Here is a 20,506-nt window from a genome sequence, read left to right on the forward strand (position 1 = left end):
TCCATAATTGAAAGACAAGTATTGAAGTCTGAAACTATTATTAGCAAATTTTGAATATTATTGTCTATTTCTCCCTTCAATTCTGTCACATTTCACTTCACGTATTTTGAGGCTCTATTGTTAGCTTCATATATGTTTATAATTGTTATATCTTCCTGCTCAATTGAACTTTTTATCACTATAAAATTTCCTTCTTTGTTCCTACTGACAGTTTTTGTTTTTAAGTCTATTTTGTCTGATATTAGCAATAGCCCCTGGAGCCCTGCTACAGCTGCAGCTTGCATAGTATATCTTTTTCTATCTTTTACTTTCAACCTATTTGTATCTTTGAATATAAAGCGTGTCTCCTGTAGAGAGCATATAGTTAGATCATGGTTCGTTTTTTTATGTGGTCTGTCAGTCTCTGACTTTTGAGTAAATTGTTTCATCCATTTCCCCCATTTCCATTTAATCTCATTATTGATATTGTTGGATTTACATCTGCCAATTTGCTATTTTCTAGACTACTCATGACTACTTTATTTTTCTATTCCTCCTTTACCACATCATTTTGTCTTAAGTGAATATTTTCTAGTGTGCAATTTCCATTTCTTTAATGAATTTAACTATACATTTGAGGGTTTTTATTTGTTTGTTTTTTTAAGTGGTTTCCCTGCAGGTTACATCTTAACTTATCAGGATCCACTTCAGATTTATGATCATTTAATTTCAGTAAGTTACGGAAACTTTATACCTGTATAACTCCATTTCCTACTCCCTTTTCTTGCTATTATTGTTAAACATATTATGTCCATACATGTTACAAACCCAACTATATATTGTTATAATCACTACTTTATATACTACATTTAAAGACAACTCTTTTAAAGAAGGTAACAGAAGAAAAGAAAGCACGAATATATTTATTGGTTTCTCTGTATTAACCTTCTTAATTACCATTTTTTATTTCTTCCTATGGATCCAAGTTACCATCTGATGTCATTTTCTTACTACAATATAGCTTCATTCCCACCCTCTCCTTCATGTTTCTATTGTCAAAATATCACATTTATGCATGTTAAAAGCCCAGCAATACAATTTTGTAAATATTGGTTTATGCAATTGCTTTTAAAGTTAGCTAAGAGAAAAAAGAAAAAGACATGCAAATATACTGTCTTTTCTATCTTTTGTCATTACCTGTATAGTTACTTTGCTTTGGCACTTTGTTGTGTTGGTGGTAGTGGTGGTGTATGTGTGTGTGTGTGTGTTTAAACTATTTGGTGTCGCTTCTTTCAGCCCCAGTTAACCTTCTTCAATATTTTCTTGTAAGACATGTCTGCTAACAGTGAATTATCTCAGTTTTTGTCTGTGTGGGAGTGTCTTCATCCCACCCTTAGTTTCAAAAGATCCCTTCCACATCCTCCTCTGAAGCTCCTGAAGTGGTGTACCTAGTGCGTGAGCACAGCATTTGGGAGCCCCAGGGATGCGTGTGTTCCCAGGACGCCTCTTCTTAGCTGCCTCTTTCCCTGATACTGTTAGATTTCTGGCTGGTCTGCCCTCTCACTTGTTGCTACTAGTATGGAGTTACCAGCCCATGATTGCTTAATGCTCGATCACCATTGTTTCAGCAATGCCCTAAAGCATGAACTTCTCTAGGCTCTCTTCCAAACACAGTCATGCATCACTTAACAACAGAGATACATTCTGAGAAATGCATCGTTAGGCGATTTCATCATTGTGAGAACATCAGAGCGCACTGAAGGGGAACAAAATCTGCCACCCCAAAATGGGTCTCTTTAACATGAAGACTATTTTAGGCTGATTACTTTTAAGAAAGAAAAAACTCAAAAGTTTTTCTTGTTACCTCCCCCTTAACTGCCCCAAAGAATTCCGATTTAACAAAACCCTGTCTCAGGAAGCGAGTTACACCTTAGCATAACATGAGCTAGCTGTTAGGGAAGAACATAGAAAAGCCTGTTGGATGGGCTCCCCTCTGTGTTCTTCTGTTTCTGTGTGACCTAACAAACACTTGTTTTCCAAATATTTTCTCCTTTTCGCTTACCTGTGAACTACTTTCCTTCCCTTTGAAGTCCCTGACTCTCCCCACCCCCAACATCTTTTGTCTTTAGCTGAGGATGGTATTTAAGGTGAGGGCTTCAGCCATTTTGATGAGTTACTCAGTTTTTCTGGGTTTCACCAATGTATACATGTTATTAAACTTCTGTTTGGTTTTCTCCTGTTAATCTGTGTCATGTCACTTTAATTTTTAGACCAGCTGGAAGAACCTAGAAGAGTAGAGGAAAATTTCTTCCTCCCCTTCAGTACTTACACAAACCTAGATGGTATAGCCTACCACACACCCACGCTATATGGTACGAATCTTATGGGACCACTGTTGCATATGCAGTCCATCACTGACATTGTTACATGGTGCATGACTATAAAGTCAGCATCTTTAGGCACAGCTGTGGAGCTCTCATCCTTAAGATCTGCCTCTTCCTGTGGGAAGACCCTTTCTGCCACAGTGGCCCACTTGTCCAGGACACCTGTTCTATGAGAAGATGCTAAAGGAGGGCTGGTGGCTCTTGGGTTTCTCAGCTTTCCCTCTTGGTGTGGAACTTCCGTCCTACAAGCAAGCCAGAGTGGGAGCAACTGAGGCGCAGTATTCCTGACCTGCCATGCCCATGGCAGAGCCCACATCTTAAAAATGGGAGCCCCTATCCCCTCAGGCTTGTCTGCCCAAAATAGCACATCTGCAACACAGGGCTGGTGGATAAGGGATGCTGGCAGCCTGCCTGTCCTGGGGCGAAACAGTAGCCTTAAACTAGGGCCTGAGGGGAGAGGGGACCACTGTCTTCCTGGCCTCAGCTGCCCCAATAGAGCTGTCCTATGGAGCTGGATGGCCCAAGAGCCACAGATTCTCTCTGTCCTTACCAACATTGACTAGTTTTCTTAAAAAGTGTTTTTCCATTGACTGTATGCCTTTAGGGTAATTTCCAGAGACTTTAAATTATCCTAAAGTTTTTTTTTTTCAAATAATTTTTACCAGTTATATGGTTGCTTCACTAGGAAGAGCATTCACGGAGCTCTTCACGAAGCCCCTGAAGACAGGATCTATGCTGTAATCGGTTCTGGAACTCCAACAGTGTCTGGCATTGAGCCACATATACAGCGAACTTGATACATATTTGTGGATTGAAATGTTTCCCAGTTGGTTCTTCACTCACAGTTACGCCCACAGAGCAGGGGCAGACCCACACACAAGTCTTCTACCCATCATTTCGCTTCTTTTGCCCAACATTTGGGCATCAAGGGGCTGAATCCTCGGAAGATACCAACCCCCCTGGGAGGAACTCGAGACTCAATGGCTCTTCACCTGCTCCCTCTGGGTCAAAGTCAAGACTCAGTGGAATTCAGTGTCCCATGCAGTGCCGTCAACTTAATGATTGCTACCAAAAGGAAAGAAAGAAAAAAACCATGAAAATGTTCCTAACCTTTCTTGCAAAGAAATTTAGAAGTCACGAGGTCCATCGAATTTTTTCTCAGCCAATTACATACAACATGTAGGAGTATTTATGAGTATGAACTTTCTCCTTCTCTCTCTCTTCCTCTGCTCACCCTACAGCACTAAATCCTGGAAGCGTATGTCTATAGCAGTTACCTTCTCTGTTTCTCATATAGCAGGTCCTGAGGAGCCCAGCAAGGAGAGAGACAGAAAAGGCCAAGAATACCGATGGCTTACTGCGGAAGGGCCATTGTCCATGGGTGACCTGGAGCTATTTTCAGACTGTCTAATGGAAATCATACAGGGACCCACCATCTGGCTGTAAGGGCTAATGAAAATATTAAGTTACTTTGCTTTGGGCTGGAATGATCTCAACTCTGTTATCTCATACTGGAAAGAAGGATGATCAGGAAGTTACAGATGTCTTTAGTTAATAAAAATGTGAAAATAAATAGATTATTCCTAACGTCGTTTAACAACGAAGTCTTTCAAAATATGGGATCTGTGAGGGGAAAACCCTGAAAGAGGTTCTTGGTGGTGAAGCAGCCGTGCGCCCCTGACTGATCTGGACAAATGGTACCCCTGCAGCCCACCTCTACATCTCCTCCATGACATCCTTTGCCCTCTAGGCTCTGGGATCGGAGCTCACATCCGTGTTGACTCAAACTGACAAAAGATTAGTCATGACCAACTTTGGATCAGGAAGCACTGGATCGTCCCCAGATTCTGTGACAACCTCCCAGCTCCACAAAAGGCACCGACTCCCCTTCTCTCCCAGACCCAGAGCAGGCCTAGCATCCTATTCTCTCTTCTTTTGGCTGAGGCTGTGTCCATCCATCCCTCTGTCAATTCATTCATCGTTCATTCATTCTCCTGAGCTCCACTCTATGCTGGGCATTGCGCTGGGCGCTGGAAATGGGGGACAAAATGTGGTCCCTGCCTTCAGGGGCTTCACGTTCTGGTGGGGGCAACAGACATTAAACACATAGATGCAATAAAAACTACTTCTACCAACTGTAAGGACTGAAGAGAAGGCACAGGGCGCAGTAAGAGAGAGAATTAGAGAGAGGCTCTCACTGACACTGTTGGCCCCGGGAATGCATCCTGGGGCAGTGGTTGACGCTGGTCTCTGTTCCTAGCCCACCTGTCCACTGGGCATTGATAATGGGCCCCCGGGGCCCAACATGGAGACAGTGGAGGAAGTCATCGCTCTCTGTCCTGAACCTCAAATCTTCCACAGGAGGGCAGGCACCGGCTCTCTAGGTCAGAGTCAGAGTCGTGGGGTCCTGGTCTCAGAAGCTGGGTTTCCTCGTGAAGGAGCCAGGGGTCGTGTCGCAGAGTCTTCAGTCCCTCTGAAGGTGCCCCTGGGGGACACCACACCCTCCTACATGCCCAGCACAGACAGCACTAGTTAACCACTCCAGACCAAGGGCAGTAAGACCATCGGTGTGGAGGGGAGGCAGGACGGGGGCTAGCACTGCAGCAGGATGAGAGAGGGGGCTTCGCCTGCACCTGAGGGAAGGTTGGCCTGGGGAGGGAAGGTCGGATGGAGTCTCTGCCAGCAGCTGAGCGGGCGGAGCGGCCTGGGCTCCTTTCACGTTGGGGCCTCAGGATGTCATCCTGGGAGCTGTTCCCCCGCCTCGCTGCACCTGGCTCTTCTGTTTCACGCCATGTCAACCTCAGGAAGGGCTGGGAGTCGGTCTTCTGTCCCTGGCGCATGCTCAGCTCTGGAGAGTTCAAGGGCAGCAGTGCTTCTGGCCCCAGCCCTGAGTCAGGTTCCCGTGCAGACTCAAGTCAGGTGTGGCTGAGACCTCGAACCCTGCGCCCTCTTTCCAAGGGAGAGCTGGCCCAGGGTCCAGGGAGGCTCCAAGCAGCCAGCGCCTGCCCTGGGCCCCTCTCTGCTCATCTTGGGGCTCCCTCCCTGTAAGCTGCCCCAGCAGAGACACACCCTAAAAGCAAGGGCCCTGGCCCTCTGGTCCCCCGCAGGCTGGGAAGGTCACGCAGAGCCCAGAGGGGAGACTGTAGACTGTCACGTGCCAGGCTGGCCAGCCCTGGGCAGTGGAGGGGCGGCCAGCCCGGGGACAGAGACAGGCAGGGGTCCTGGTGGCCCCCAAACACTCCTGCTCACAGCCTCTCAGAAGCAGCTCCTTGGTTTGGCCACCCCCAGCCTCTGCACCCCAGCTTCTCACCCTGTGGGCAGATGCCTGAGGTTACCTGCTCTGGGTCAGCCTGCCCATGCCACCTCTAGAGAGTGGAAGAGAGGAAGAGGGAGGAGGTAAAGCGCAAGATTCAGGACAGGCTTGCAGATGGGTCTGGTATTTCTGGAGGCGTGAAGCTGAGCCATCTTCATCTGCTTGGCTTCCTGCCCCCTGACTCTCAGGCCAAGGACCCCGAGCACCAGGGGCCAGGCGTGGCCATCAGCCAAGGCATTGGCAGCCCCTGCCCAGGGCTCTCCGACACCAGTTCAAGATGTCCAAAAGGACAGATTCCAAAAGCCCACTCAAGAGGCGCTGAGTCCGAATCTCGGAGCACGGGGCCCAGGGATCTGCATTCCCAGCACAAGCTCCCCTGGGGTTCAATGGGAGAGACTGGCCTGGGCCCTGCCTGGGCTTCCTGGGCCCCATCATCTTCCTGCTCCTCTCTCACAGCCCAGCTCCCACATGTGGGCCGTTTGTTGCCCTGTACGGAATTCCTTCCCTCTGCCCCAACCATCTTCTCTCCACTCTCCTCCAGCCGTCTCCACCTTGTCCTGCACCCTGAGCATCGTCACCCCTCTCCCCTGCCCTTCGACTTCCCACTGGGCTCAGCCGGTAGGGAGCCCCGGCAGCAGCTGAGAGGGAGATCAGGAATTTATTCTCCCAGCATCTTTCTTGCCAGGTCACCCTGGCTGGCCGTGTCCCCCATCCAAAACCCCCTGCCCCTCCACAACAGCCCGTGTCAGAGCCTCACTTTCCCTCTGGGCTCCATCAGTCACGCTCATCCGTCAGGCCTGGTACCAGCTGCTCGTTGTTAAAGGCCAGCCACCACACGAGGCCTTACGATCCCCTCCCTGCTGCCCTCTCCTTTGCAAACAAACTTGAAGTATTCCAAAGTGAATATGCCACCTGCTTCCTGTTGGGGCCCCACTGTCACAGTTCCCTGGGACTCGTCCTAGCCCAATGCCCCCTTCAGGCTACTGGGTTCCTGCTGGGTTCCTCCTTCAAGGCCAGGACTGGGGTGACCCTCACAGTGAGTGGCCCCTCCTTAAATTCTGCACCCCAGGCACCGCCCTTGCTTTATCCGAGTCTCAGCCTTGTTCTCCTTCCCCGTGCCGCCTGTCCAGGTCCTTGCCAGCATCTCTCCCTCCGGTTCTTGCTGGCAGCCTCACCCGCGTGACGCCTGGATCTCCCCAGCTTGCCTCTTGTTGCCCCACCCTGAGCGTCTGTGGCTGGGTGGTCATGCCACCAGCCTATTAAAATGTTGAACTTCTTATCCTGAAGTGTGGGAACTCTTAGGGGGCCACTGATGCTCTTCCAGAGGTCGATGAGTCCCCTGAAGCTTCAAGCAAAAGTTTGCGTATGTGAGACTGCGTGTATCTTCATGGCTTTCTTGTGGGACTGTGACAAGGATCAAAGGAGAAAATAGACATGACATTGGCTTCGACAACTGCTAAGTGCTTACGAATACCAGGTATTACTATCATTATAGCAATATTGGAAAATGTTATCATAGTCTCTCTGTGTCAACAGTGTTCGTGAAACTCCTGCTGGAGCTTGCCACAAGATCAGCACAGCATGTGAGTGGGCAGCAGACCACAGCTTCTGTCATTAGAATAAAAGACGGGACTTCCGGAAGGTGAGGTGGAACAGGCCATTCACAGAGGTGTGGGTCTGCTTAGAGAACGGTGCAGATTCTGGTAATAAAGAGTGTACATGGGTGCAGGAGAGAGCAAGAAAGGAGAGACCCAAAGGTTGAGGACGTAACCGCAGAGCGGATTTGCTGCTGGGCAGAAAGGAAGCATAAAGGCAAAGCAGCCGACGCTTCCAGCTGGGCCCTTTGGCTCCTTGGTCATGATTGGTGTCAGGCAGCCCCCAGGACTCTTCTTCTCCACTGATCCAAGGGTCCCTGGCGGGGACAAGGGGGCAGGGGAAGGTGGGGTTGGAGAGTCTCTAAGGTGACTGCGCAGGAGATCCTGGCCTGGACTCACACGTGGAAGAAGGCCTGGGGGAGAGGAGGCTGAGGACAAACTATGGGCTCCCAGCTGGTGGCAGTCAGCAATTACCTGCCCCACGCTCAGCACTGGGGACAGATTCTGCAAAGGCACTTGATGTGATTGCAGACTGGGGACCTGTGGAGGCTGGTGGTGCTGGGCCCTGGCCTCACCTCGTGACATCTCTCTCTCTCCCAAATGCGTGCACACACACACAAGCATGCACACACATACACATGCACACACTCCTCTTTGCGTGTTTACCGTGACAGTTCTCTCTAGTACAACGGCTACTTATTACGCTCTCCTTTGCGTCAGGATCAGCATTAGGAATATTAATGTAAGAAGGCGAAGGTCCCACCTTCCGGAAGCTCACAGCCAGTGTGTGGCCCGCGGTCATCCACAGCTGCCTGGGTCTTACTCTGGGGCTGCTCGAAGCCTCTGTTGCCACAGCCTCAGCCCTGGTCTCCGTCCTCTGCTTTATCAGTCCCGCAGGGGACAGGAGGTTCCCAAACAGTTTAGACCTGGGGTGGGAATCAAGTTATTTCTTTAGCCCTCTAAAATTCCTGCACTTGGCGTTGCATACAATTCTTGTTTTATTTTATTTTTATTGAGGTTATATTGGCTTGTAACATTGTGTAAATTTCAGGTGTATATAATTATAGAGCAGTTTCTGTATAGACTGCGTCGTGCTCACCGCCAATAGTCTAGTTTTTATGCGTCACCATATACGTGTGCCCCTTTACCCCTTTGCCCTCCCTTTCTCTCTGGTAACCACCAATCTGTTTTCCTTATCCAGGTGTTTATTTGTCTGTTTATCTTCCACACATGAGTGAAATCATGCAGTATTTGTCTTTCTCTGTCTGATTTATTTTGCTTCACATAATGCCCTCAAGATCCATCCATGCCGTCTTAAATGGCATGATTTTTGTCTTTTTTTGGCTGAGTAGTATTCCGTTGTATATATTTACCACATCTTTATCCATTCATCCATTGATAGGCACTTGGGTTGCTTCCACGTCTTGGCCATTGTGAATAATACTGAGATGAACATAGGGATGCATAAATCTTTTTGAATTATTGATGTCATGTGCCCTGGATAAATACCCAGTGGTGGAATAGCTGGATCATATGGTATTTCCGTTTTTAATTTTTTGAGGAATCTCCATCCTGTTTTCCATAGTGGCTGCACCAGTTTGCACTCCCACCAGCAGAGGATGAGGGTTCCCTTTTCTCCACATCCTCTCCGACACTTGTTATTTCTTGTCTCGTTAGCCAATTCAACTTCATAGCGCATCTACATCCACAGTTCCTGACATAGATGCACTATGAAGTCGAGCTGACAGGGGATTGGGCCGGCTGGGCTGGGTTGAGTAGGGTTTGCGAGCACATCTCGTATCCATAATAATCTCATCTAGGGTGACCCACCATCCTGGGTGCTGGGGACCGAGGGGTTTTCTACAATGCAGGACTCTCAGTACTAAAACCAGGGTGTAGAGCCAGTCCTGATGGCCTAGTGGTTAAAGTTCGGCATACTCCCCTTTGGTGGCCAGGGTTGGGTCCCCAGCCATGGAACCATACCAGCTGTCTGTCAGTAGCCATGCTGTGGCAGCGTCCCACATAGAAGAACTAGAAGCACTTACAACTAGGATCTACAACTACATGCTGGGGCTTCGGGGAGAAGGAAAAAGAAGAGAGAGAGGAAGGTTGACAACAGACGTTAGCTCAGGGAGAATCTTTCCCAGCAAAAACAATAACAATAAAAAATTAAAAAATTAAATAAAACCAGAGTGTAGTCCTGCGCAGTTGGGATGGGTGGCCACCCCCATTCTCGCCTCCCCTCTGACTCTGCCGTGCTGAACACCGAGGGCTGCCAGGACAGAAATCTCACCTCGCAATAACCAGCCACGGGGTTCTAAATCTCGTTTTCCTTAAATCCCTGTCTCTAAGAAATATTATAGCGTTTACTCCTTTTCATTTTATAAGACATGTTGAAAAATAGCCATTCATTTCTAAATCCCTCTTTTCAGTCACTTTTAATATTCTTTTGAAAAGAAAGAAAAAGAAAAGGCAATTGGGACTAAAACTTCCCATACTTGGACTAAACCCAAAGGTGAATATTTCAGCAAAATTCATTCAAGGTCTTGAAAGTCAAGTGTGCAAATATAAAATATACTTTTTCAGTCTCAGATAATGCCCTTTTCTGCACTTGGATGGCTGAACTACGAAATGTCAGGTTGACATATTCAGTGCCCCCAAGAATGTGACCCTGGAAAAAAAGAAAGGAGAATGTGGTGGCTGTGGAGGCGCCGGGCCCCTGGGGGCCTGCCAAGTCCGCCCCAGGCTGCTCCCCTGAACCTGGGTTCTGGGAGTGTCCCATCCACCGGCCTCACCCTGGTAAGGCTCCATCTTATTCCACTGTGACTTTTCCTGCTCACGGGGGGCTGTTCAAACTGTCCTTCACAAGCACAGCTGTCATCTGTCTGTTTCAGCTTCAGTGCCTCATCCCTGGTTGATTTCATTTCCTTTGGCTAGATACCCAGTAGTGGAATAGCTGAATCATATGGTATTTCCATTTTTAATTTTTTGTGGAATCTCCATACTGTTTTCCATAGTGGCTGCACCAGTTTGCATTCCCACCAGCAGCGTATGAGGGTTCCCTTTTTTCCACCCCTGATTCCAGCACGGGGGTGAGCCTGGATCCCACACAAGGTGGCTTCATGGGCGGGGGTGGGGGGCAGGATCTATCAGCGCCTTCAAATTCCAGTCGTATCAACGCTGAGACAGAGCGTCGTGTTCTCCCTCTCACAAAGGAAACTGGGCTCCCATCCTTCCGTATGCTCGTGTGTTCCTTCCAGCAGACTCATTAGCTGTTTGAAGGACAAACAACACAAGTGTCTCTGTGTGTGTGTATGTGTGCATTGCATGCATGGGTGCGAGCACATGTGTGTATGTGTGTGCATGCACGTGTGTGCACATAGTGCATGTACGTGTGTTCATGTGTGCACATATGTGCAGGGGTGTGTGTCTGTGGGTGTGTGCTTTCTCCCTCAATCCTTAAAACCACATTTCAAAGTGACCAGGGTGTGAGGTGTTGTTTCCACTTTGCAGGTTGACGTCTATGTAAGTTTGAACGGAGCCCAGCCAGTGTAGGGGTCAGTAGAGTAGATGCTGGCCTCAGTTGACCTGAGTTCAAACCCCATTTCACCACTTGGTAGCTGCGCGACCTCGGGTGGCTTGCTTGGCCCCTCTGTGCCTCTGTTTCCTCCTCTGGAAAATAGAAATCCCAGGAGCGCCACCACAGAGGGCTTTTACAAGAAGTAGATGAGGTCAGGAGAGCAAAGTGCTCCCACAGGGCCCGATGTCAGAGCGCCAGGCAGCATAGCCGGTGGCCATTGCGGCCTGAGGACCCGCCAGGTTGTTCCAGCCCTGACAGGGTGCTCCCTGCCACCTATTCTCTGTCACTCTGCTTGTTGAGAAAAACCTGGCTTTGGTTGAGAAGGCAAGAAATTTTCCTTTCTCTGCTCTCTGTTCACCAGAAGGTGGTTCACTCACACAGAATTCACAGGAAGTTTGAATGAAGGGAAGATGGGGGTGGGGGGGTGGGGAGCTGGAGGATGGAAGAGAATCTGGCTAGACCCTGGGCTCAGAGCCCTTCCTGCCTCCTGGGTGTTTCCCTGGAGAGGGCGCGGCTCACCTCACCTTGTGCCCCGTCAATGACTCCCTCCTGGGCAGCGCCAGAGCCTGCCCATCCCCCCCAAGGACACAGCCCATCACCTCCCCACTGCCCAGCCCCCCAGCGCCCTGCAGGGGGCAAGGAGGAGAGACCTGGCAGGAAGAAGATCACAGGAGGTAATGTCTTTTTAAAATCCCATATTCTCACACTCATCTAGGCAAACGGTGAAAGCAATATATTTGTGTACAAAAAAAATCTAATTCGATGTGCTGGGCTGTGTAATTCCTAATAAACATTGGCATAGCAGCATTATTCACAATAGCTATTCCATAACAGATGGAAGCAACCCAAGAGTCCATCCACAGATGAATGAATAAACAAAATGTGGTCTGCCCATACACGGGAATATTATTCAATCTTAACAAAGAAGGAAATTCTGACACATGCAACAATATGGATGAACCTTGAGGACATTATGCTGACTGAAATAACCCAGTCACGAACAGACAGACACTATGATTCCATTTATACGAGTTCCCCACAGGAGTGAAATCCATACAGAGGGAGGCAGCATGCGGTTCTAGGGGCGGGGGGAGGCAGGAATGGGGAGTTAGTGTTTAACGGGTACAGAGTTTTTGTTTTGCAAGATAAAAAGAGTTCTGGAGATTGGTTGCACAACGATGTGAATGTACTTAACGCTACTGAATTGTATACTTAGAAAAGGTTCAGATGGTAAGTTTTATGTTACGTGTATTTTACCGCAATTCAAAAAATACATATAAACATTGCTATTCATGCTTATGAAATTAAGCTAACAGTGAAACCGAATACTTGTGTGAGTCGGCCCATGCTTGGCTCAGGCTCCCCAGCCACCCTCAGCTCTGCATTTATTTCAATGCCTGAGTTCGTCCTCCTGGAATGAAGGCTGCAGCCCGTTCCGCCCTGCGCTGAAGCCGTAGGGGGAAAACCCACACACGAGGGCGCCTGTGTACAGACAAAGGAGACGGGGTGTGGGTTGCACAGGGACACAGCGGGTGTCGAGGGGACAAGGGCGCTAGGTAGGAATAGGAGTATGAAGCGGTGCAGACAATATCACCATACGATCCAGCAGTCGGGCTTCGTGGTGGTTACCCAGAGGAGCTGAATACTTACGTCCACACGCAAACCTGCACACAGGTGTTTATAGCCACTTATTCATAATTGCTAAAACGTGGAAGCAACCACAATGCCCTCCAGCAGGTGAATAGATAAATACCGCCCACCGACCAGGCACATCCACACTGGACTATTCCACGAGGGAGAAATACATCCCAATTGTGTTCAGCCAACAAAATGCTAGTGTTTGTGACATTGCTCTAACTAATACACCATGATATCTTTTTTTATATAAAACACCAGATCCACTTTTCTTTTCTTTTCTTTTTTTTTGGTAAAGAAGATTGGCCCTGAGCTAACATCTGTTGCCAATCTTCCTCTTTTTTTTTTTTCCATCCCCAAAGTGCAAACACATAGTTGTATATCCTAGTTGTAAGTCATTCCAGTTCCTCTATGTGGGACGCCGCCTCAGCATGGCTTGATGAGCGGTGCTAGGTCCGCGCCCAGGATCCGAACCGACAAATCCCAGGCCACCAAAGCAGAGTGCGCAAACTTAACCACTCGACCACAGGGCCGGCCCCTGGATCCACTTTTCTGAGGACACACCCGGGACATGTTGCTCACATATATCAATGTTAAGCATGACATTAGCTCTTCTTCCTTCTTTATCATGTTGAGAAAGTGTCCTTCATCTCATGCACTAGCAAGAGCTGTTTTTGTTTGTTTGTTTTATCAAGAATGGGTATTGATTTATCAGATACCTTTGCAGTTGTGTAAATAATAAGATTTGTCTCCTTTGACTCCTTAAGGCAATATGTCACATTACTATTTCCTAAGGTTGAAGTAGCCACGCATTCCTAAAAGCCATGTGTCCGTGGATATAGTATCTTTTTTTTACGTGCTGTTGAATCCAAAGGAGTCTTCAGAATAAAGTAATAGATTGAGGAATTCTTTAAACGTGATTTGTGAGTTTTAATTTTCAACTGAGGAAGCAAAAAGTGGAAGAGACCCTTCTGACAACCAAATTCGTTACTGGACAGAGAGGATTTGTCCTCAGACGGGGACCGATATCACGTGGGTGTGGATTCATGGATGCTGCTGTAGGGAAACTGATGATGTGGGAGACGGAGGGGAGACCTGCCAGAGCTGTGTCCTTGGTGGGGCAGAATCGTGGGAACCAGGTGGCGGCTTTGGCGGGAGCCTGGACAATCTGTCAACTGAAATGGGGGACAGATGCCTGCTGAGGGGGAGGTGGTGGTGGGAGCACGTGGAGCATCTCTCTGGTGGGGGCGGCTGTCTCCTCAATGAATTAGGAAGCAGGGGAGGCTGGGGAGGAGGGCAGAGATGTGGTGAGAGAGGAGGGGATGACATTGGCGTTGAACGGAGGAGTCGAAGGAGCTGGGCTATCTGGGCCCCCTTCCCTGTGACCGTGATTGCGGGGTCCTCTCCGCCATGCTACTCTGGAATGTTGGTTTTTGAGGAAGATTAGTCCTGAGCTAACATCTGCTGCCAATCCCCCTCCTTTTTGCTGAGGAAGATTGGCCCTGAGCTAACATCCATGCCCATCTTCCTTTACTATATATGGGGGACGCCTGCCACATCATGGCTTGACGAGCAGTGCATAGGTCCATGCCTGGGATCCAAACCCACAAACCTCAGGCTGCTGAAGCGGAACGTGTGAACTTAACCCCTGCGCCACCAAGCTGGCCCCATGGAATGTTGTTTTTAGTGATGGCTGGGGTTTTGCAAAACAAGTTTGCCAAAGTGGAGCGTGGGAGCTGACTGGGCCTGTTGGGGTGGTTTAATGGCGCCCTGAAGTCTGTAAGGGGGGTTCAGATGTTGGAGCAGTGAGAGGGCAACAAAAAGTACTGTACAAAGAGCCCGGGGGGTTGAAGGCGTGTCAGAGGCAAGGTTTTTAGGGAGGAGAGAAGAGTACGATCTAGAAGCAACCAGGACACCTTACCCCGCCCCATCTAGGAAGTAGGGGTGTGGGAGAGAAAGCAGCCCCTCAGGGTCCTCAGGGGGGATCCAGGCCTTAGATGGGACAGTTAATGGAAGGGTGAGTGACGGGGCATTTTGTAATGCGCCCCAGTATCCCGGGGGCTGAATGGAAGGATTCGGGAAGAGGGGGAGGCTGGGAAGTGGGGTTGGGACGAGAGACCCCAGCAGTCTTGGGCTTCTTGGGACCATCAAAAATGGGGACAAAGGGCATGATAGGACCACCCAGGATGGCCCCCAAGCAGATCACGGACACGCGGAGCCGTGGACCCTCTCCATTCTTGTGACGTTTCTCATTCAACAACTTCCTATTGAAATTGACCTTGTGGCAGCCTGGACCTGGCTGGACCCATGCCTGACGGGCGTCTTTCCTCAGGGAGGCTGTGTCCTGAGACTGAGGCCGTGATGCGCTGGGTCCGGCATCTCCCTCGGTCCAAGAGAACTCAGTTCTCACTTGGCTTCTGGAGGATTTGACTCTCTTCGAATCACGTCTCCTGAAACTGTGAATAATAACGGAAATTTTGGAACTCTTTCTCTGGGCCACACTAAGTAAGTGCTTTTACAAGGAGTAGTGCATTTAGTCTTCACGGCAGCCCCAAGAAATGAAGCACCATCATCATTCCCATTTCACAGAGGAGGAAACTGAGGCAGACAATGGTAAAGTAGCTCGCTCGGATTTCGCAGCCGGCAAGTTGTGTGTCAGGATTGGAGCACAAGCCCGTGGTCTTCCCCCCGGGTCCTCTGCCTGCCGCCATCACAAGCAAGCACCCAAACAGCCCAAACTGACACGTGGCTGCTCCAGAAGGGGCGCTGCTCAACTGCCCCAACTCCGAGGTTAAAAAGATTCTTCTTTTGATTCAAAAATTACTCCCTCATCCTCCCCCGAGAGTCGACCATTCAGCGAGCAGCTTCTTTTTCTTCTCTCTCAGCGCTCACTGGTTGATTGGTGCTTGAAGCAATAACTTACCCTTTAGAGCTGCCAGCAGAAAACACTCAGTGGAGGAACAGAGGAGGCTGCCAGGTTGGATGTTGATTCTGGAGCAATCAGCAGTTCCCACGCTTGTCAATCTGACAGCCAGGGCCACAGCGTCTGGCTCGTTTCTCCTTTGGAGAGTGGAGCTCACAAGGACCCCTGAAGCGTTGCTCTGTCTGCCTCTGGCAGCGGGTGCCCCTCAGTCTTTCCACGCTCCAGCACGAGGCATCGCCTCAGTCATGTCTTGGTTTGCAAGAGCCCAAGGCAACGTTATCCATTCTGATTCCGGGTTCTCTTCTTTACATTAAGTGTTGCGGGAAGGAGGCATAAGTGTGGAGAGAGGAAGAGATGTGTTGTGTCGCCATACCCGTTAGATTGGGTTCATCTGCAAGTAACCAAGTTCTGAAACTAGTGACTTGATCAGTATCGAAGAACACACATCGGCAATCTTGAGTGGTATGGTGGCCGCTGTAGTCACAAACCCAGGCTCCTTGTATCTTGTTGTTCTGCTATATGTGGCTTTCTTTTCCAAGGTCATCTCATAGTCCAACATGGCACCGGGGCAATCCAGCTGGTCACTGCAGGAGCCCCAACAATGTCGCAGAGCGCTGAGTTCAGGACTCGGCCCATGACTCATTAATTCAGACCAGTTATTTGAAGTGTCCATGCATAGCCCAGTGTCCCTAGGCTCAGTAAGCTGCCCATGTAGGAGGGGTCTCAGTGGGTCACACATCCACTTAACCAGGAGCATTTGTGCTGTGCACAACCTGAACAGCTGTGCATGGCAGCCCTGATAAAGAGGATATAGACTAGGAGCTGGCATCATGTTTCCTGATCAACAGTCCAGACAGACGTGAGTGATTATTTCCAAGGACAAGGAGTACTTTGTACTCCCGCCCCACTGGTATGTGCCCCTCTCTCCCCCCTGCCAAGCTGGAGAGGACGGAGCAAAGCAGTGAAGGACGTAGGTTCAGAAGTAGCTAAACCTGGGCTCAAATCCTGACCTTCCCCTTACTTTGCATCTGAGCAGTTTAGGGACCCTTCTGAGACTCAGTTTCTTCATCTCCAAAGTAGGAATCACAACACCGACCTCAGGATTCATACGAAGATTCAAGGAGAGATAACCTTTGTGTCGTAGTCAGAATGAGGTTCAGCTTTGAGAGGCAGAAAAACCCCAAGATGCAAGTTTATTTTCTTCCCGTACTCAAGAAGTCAAGAGCTGCGTCATCCAGTGCAGGTGTGGCGGCCCCGCGCTGTGGCTCCCCTTCTCAAAGCCACCTCATGGTCCCTGGTGTCGGAGCTCCAGCGACATCATAACCTGCAGATTCCAGCTGGCTGGAAAGAGAAGGGTGGGCGGGCGAGAAGGAAAGTTCCTTAGAAGTCGCACACACAATTCCCATTTGCAGCCCACAGGCCAGAATCGCAGAGCCACACTTTAGTGGGAAGCTGGCAAATGTGGTTTTCCTTTGAATTAGCCACAGCACCAGCTGAATGTTGGGGCTTCTTTTACAAAAGAACAGAGAAGAAATACTAGGGAGTCCACTGCAGTCTCTGCTGTGGGTCCATGAAGCACTTAACGCAGTATCTCGAACATTCGATGGGGCCAATCACCTCCGTTTCGTGCCCAATAATTAATTACGAGAGGGAGGATTTCTCGCGCTCCATCCCTGAAGAATCAGAACGGCGTAACCCGCGCATCTTCTCCCGTCTCCGTCTCGTTACACACGCAGGGCGTCTTCACCGAGGAGGCGGTCGTGGAGCGAGCTGCTGAAGCACAGGCAGAAGCTGCTGAGGCAGAAGTGTGTCGGGAGGAGGGTCTCCCTGAGCAGAGGGAGCAGCCGGAGCCGGGGGTGGAGACCAGAAATGAGGAGGCTGCTTGGGGAATGTCTTGGGTCGTGACCCCTAAAAGGAGAACTTGAGATGGCAGTTCTCGTTCAAGGGGTTTATTAAGGGAGGGCTAACCCCCAGCGAGGTGGCTCTGTTTGGCAGAGGGCAATTCCCCAGGGAAGGGGGTAGCTGTGGGAATTTAGCCAGCCGCACCGAACCGAGGGATGGACGCGCCAGCCCAGGGAAGCAGATGCCAGGAAGACGGTGTGCTCATCGGGGCCACCACAGGGAAGGACGGGCAGTTCCCTTCGCCTGGAACGTGGGGCACGGGAAGGCAACGATGATGGTCCTGCATCACCGGGGGTAGGGAACCATGGAATGGCCGTGCGGTCCCAGATCATGGTGCCAGCCAGTCGTTTTGAGCATCCACTGTGACCCAGGACTGGCCCGTCTCACCAGAAGGAGGAGTTCAGACAGAACTCTGAAGCCAGACGGGAGCCCTAGAGGTGACCAAAGGCCAGTGGGCATTTGTCATTCTCTGGCCACCCAGCACCACACCAGCCGCCTTCTGAGGTTTGGGGATGCGCCCCGCTGGGATTCTTCATGCTCTGCCTCCTGCTATGGAAGCAACAAAGGAGGGCTTTCTGCCGTCCCTGACCGCCATCTGCTAAAGCCTAAGCCGGGAGCTCAGCTACTGGGGGGCTGCCCAGGACTGTGAAGCGGGAGGAAGGGAAGAGAAGAGGGAGGGAACAGAGCAAGGGGCGTCCAGTGTCTGAAGCGGCAGCGTGGTGGTTTCCTTCTAAGGTTTCCCTGGGGCGGGTTCTGCCCATGGTCTGGGCTTCCTAGGTCTTGCCCATTTTCTAAGCCCTCAACGGATCCTCTGAGCCAGTCAGTAGCCCTCCAGGACACTAGGACACTACTTCCCTGCAGAAGTGAATCACTCTCGTCTCTGTTGTTTGCCCCCAAGAACCCCGACGAATGAGGGGCTGGCGGTGGGATTCAGGCAGAGCCGGAGCGGAGAGAAATCAGAGGCAGAGGCCCAATTTGGAGACCAGAAAACATGGTAAGACCCCAAACCACCTTCTCGAGCATCCAAAACCAAATTACATTTAGTGTTGCTTTTAGTGATTGGTGAGCTTTGTTTTATTTTATGATAGTTCTTTAAACGTTGGTATTTTAATGACGGTAGATCTATGCGGAGCACAAAGTTTGATTGACAGGGGCATCCTGAGACTTCCGCTTCTGGCCAAGAGGGAGGAACACAGACTCGATCGACCCTCCGACCTGAAAGAACTAACCAATGGAAAAAGCATATGAAGTCACGTCTTCAAGTTGTTGACATCAGGCAGGGAAGGACAGAGCTTGCCCTGCTCTCTGCCTTGAGGGCAGCCGAGGGAGGGACAAACCAGGGGGGTTTGGTGGTAACCTACCTGCGCGAAGACGTGAGCTGAGGGTCGCGGGGGACCAAAGTGGCTAGAGCCCCCAGGACAGAGTGTCAGAGACCAGAGAGGGGCACAGAGAACCAAGAGATGAGCTGAGGGTCCCAGGAGAATGCAGCTGAGAACTGATCAGCAGGTACATGTGGGGGGCTACCTGAGGCCAGGGACAAAACCACCTACAAGGAGCGGAAGGAGCTGTGTCCAGCACACACAAGGAATAGTAGTGTCTGTTCCACCAGCCAGATGGAAAACCTCGAAATGCTCAGGCAGCTGGCAGAGTCCTCAGAGGGTCTTGCTTCAGTGGAAACAAATAGTTAGCTCCACAGAGAAGGTGGAACACTGACTTCTGGAAATTCTACCATGTGTGTCACCCGACGGTTCCCGTGTATCGGTGTGGGCCTCCCGACCCACCCCAGCTCCATCTCTGCTGGGGAGCTGCTCCTCATGGGTGTCTGACCTCCATGCTGAGGACCCCCGGGCCCGCCGAGGGCGGGCTCCTGTCCATCTGATTTTCCTCGGCCACCACATGTTCTGGTCGAGGGTGGGCTTGGTCTCCAGCTATTGGAACTCTTTCTCGCAGTGACAAAGTCTTGAGCTCATGTGTAACTGGGCTGTGTTTGTATCAAAGGAAGTGCCACGTTTCCCACGGCTTTATATAAACTTCCTTTTGCTGAAACAGCTCAGAACACATCTGGGTTCACAGGGCGTGAGCCTTGCTTTGAGCTTCTAAACTTAGCTGCTGCTTTTCCCCTCGGTTCCCCAAATATGGGTTCAGACGGAGCGCTTCTGGGAGGCGAGATGTCTAGTCACTGCTGCCAGCCTCCTGACTAGCGTGACAAGGAAGGGGTGAGATGGCGCTGGGCAGTGGGGTATGGGTCAGATAGCCATGTGGGAAGAGCTGCCAAGAAGGGCCACGTGCTGGAGGAGGTGGCAGGCGTCCAGCACTCCCTGTGCGTCCCGTCTCTATGGAGAAGCCGTAGCCTCCCACACTGGGCAGAGGCAGGTAGCCAGCCTGAGGCCACATTTCACACCATGATCTCAGCAATGACCCCAGGCCCGAGCTGTCCTTGAATGGCTTGTGCTGGCTCATATTTTTGTGCCATCTTCATGTTTTACAATGTGGGCGGTGTTATTATTCAGGTTCCGTGAGGCCATCAGATCAGGAGATGGCTGCCGCTGGAAAGAGTGTTACAGTTGCCAAGAGGATGGGGTACTCTGCGCCATGCAGGGCCACACAGGGAAGCACCAGGGCCAGTCTGGAGGCCGAGGGAGAAAATGTGGGCAAGGGCCTCTACAGCGGTTTAACAGGAAGGAGTGGACAAGACGGGTAGGCAGGCTGGGTGGGGCTGGGATGGGCTGGTTGGAATAGTCTTGGCAGGCTCTGGGGCCTAGGGCTGTCCCCCGTTGTCTGATACCTGGCCCTGGGGTGGTTAGGGCAGGGGGCGAGGTGGTCTTGTGTGTGAGAGCCTGTGGGAGCCCAGCGCAGGAGGAGGTTGGGTGGGCTCTGGATTGGTGGTTGCCTAGGAGAGGTGGGCTCCCAGGGGAGCTGTTTGCTAGCTCTAGGAATCAGCTGACCCAGGAGGGGCAGCCCCTCCAAGCTCGGCAAGGCCCCAGACATCAAAGCATCAGAAGCACATGGTGAACACACCTCAGGGCTGGGAGGGCTGCCTCCCGTGACCAAAGCACAGACAGTAACAGTACCATTAACACCACCGCCGCCACCACCACCACTACTACTATTACAACTACTGCTATTGCTGCTGCTGCCATTACTACTCTACTACTCCTACTATCACTGCTGCTGCTATTACTACTGTACTACTCC

The 20,506-nt window shown here is 50.5% G+C and overlaps 1 protein-coding gene across 2 annotated transcripts in view; it reads left to right on the plus strand.

The window, feature by feature from the left end:
- Nucleotides 1-20,506, plus strand: part of LOC124231474 (protein eva-1 homolog C) — a 115,232-nt gene that overhangs the window by 92,721 nt on the left and 2,005 nt on the right. Inside the window, exons 8-9 of one of the 2 annotated variants that reach the window (XM_046648276.1) lie at nucleotides 3,661-3,805; nucleotides 7,213-7,319. In XM_046648276.1, the coding sequence (XP_046504232.1) occupies nucleotides 3,661-3,805; nucleotides 7,213-7,294 (227 nt within the window). In that variant the 3' untranslated portion in view covers nucleotides 7,295-7,319. Of the gene's footprint in view, nucleotides 1-3,660; nucleotides 3,806-7,212; nucleotides 7,320-18,209; nucleotides 18,306-20,506 lie in introns of those variants that run through there. The other variant, XM_046648277.1, reaches the window with a different exon arrangement.

This window comes from Equus quagga, chromosome 21 (assembly GCF_021613505.1).
Source record: "Equus quagga isolate Etosha38 chromosome 21, UCLA_HA_Equagga_1.0, whole genome shotgun sequence".
Classification (NCBI taxonomy): domain Eukaryota; kingdom Metazoa; phylum Chordata; class Mammalia; order Perissodactyla; family Equidae; genus Equus; species Equus quagga.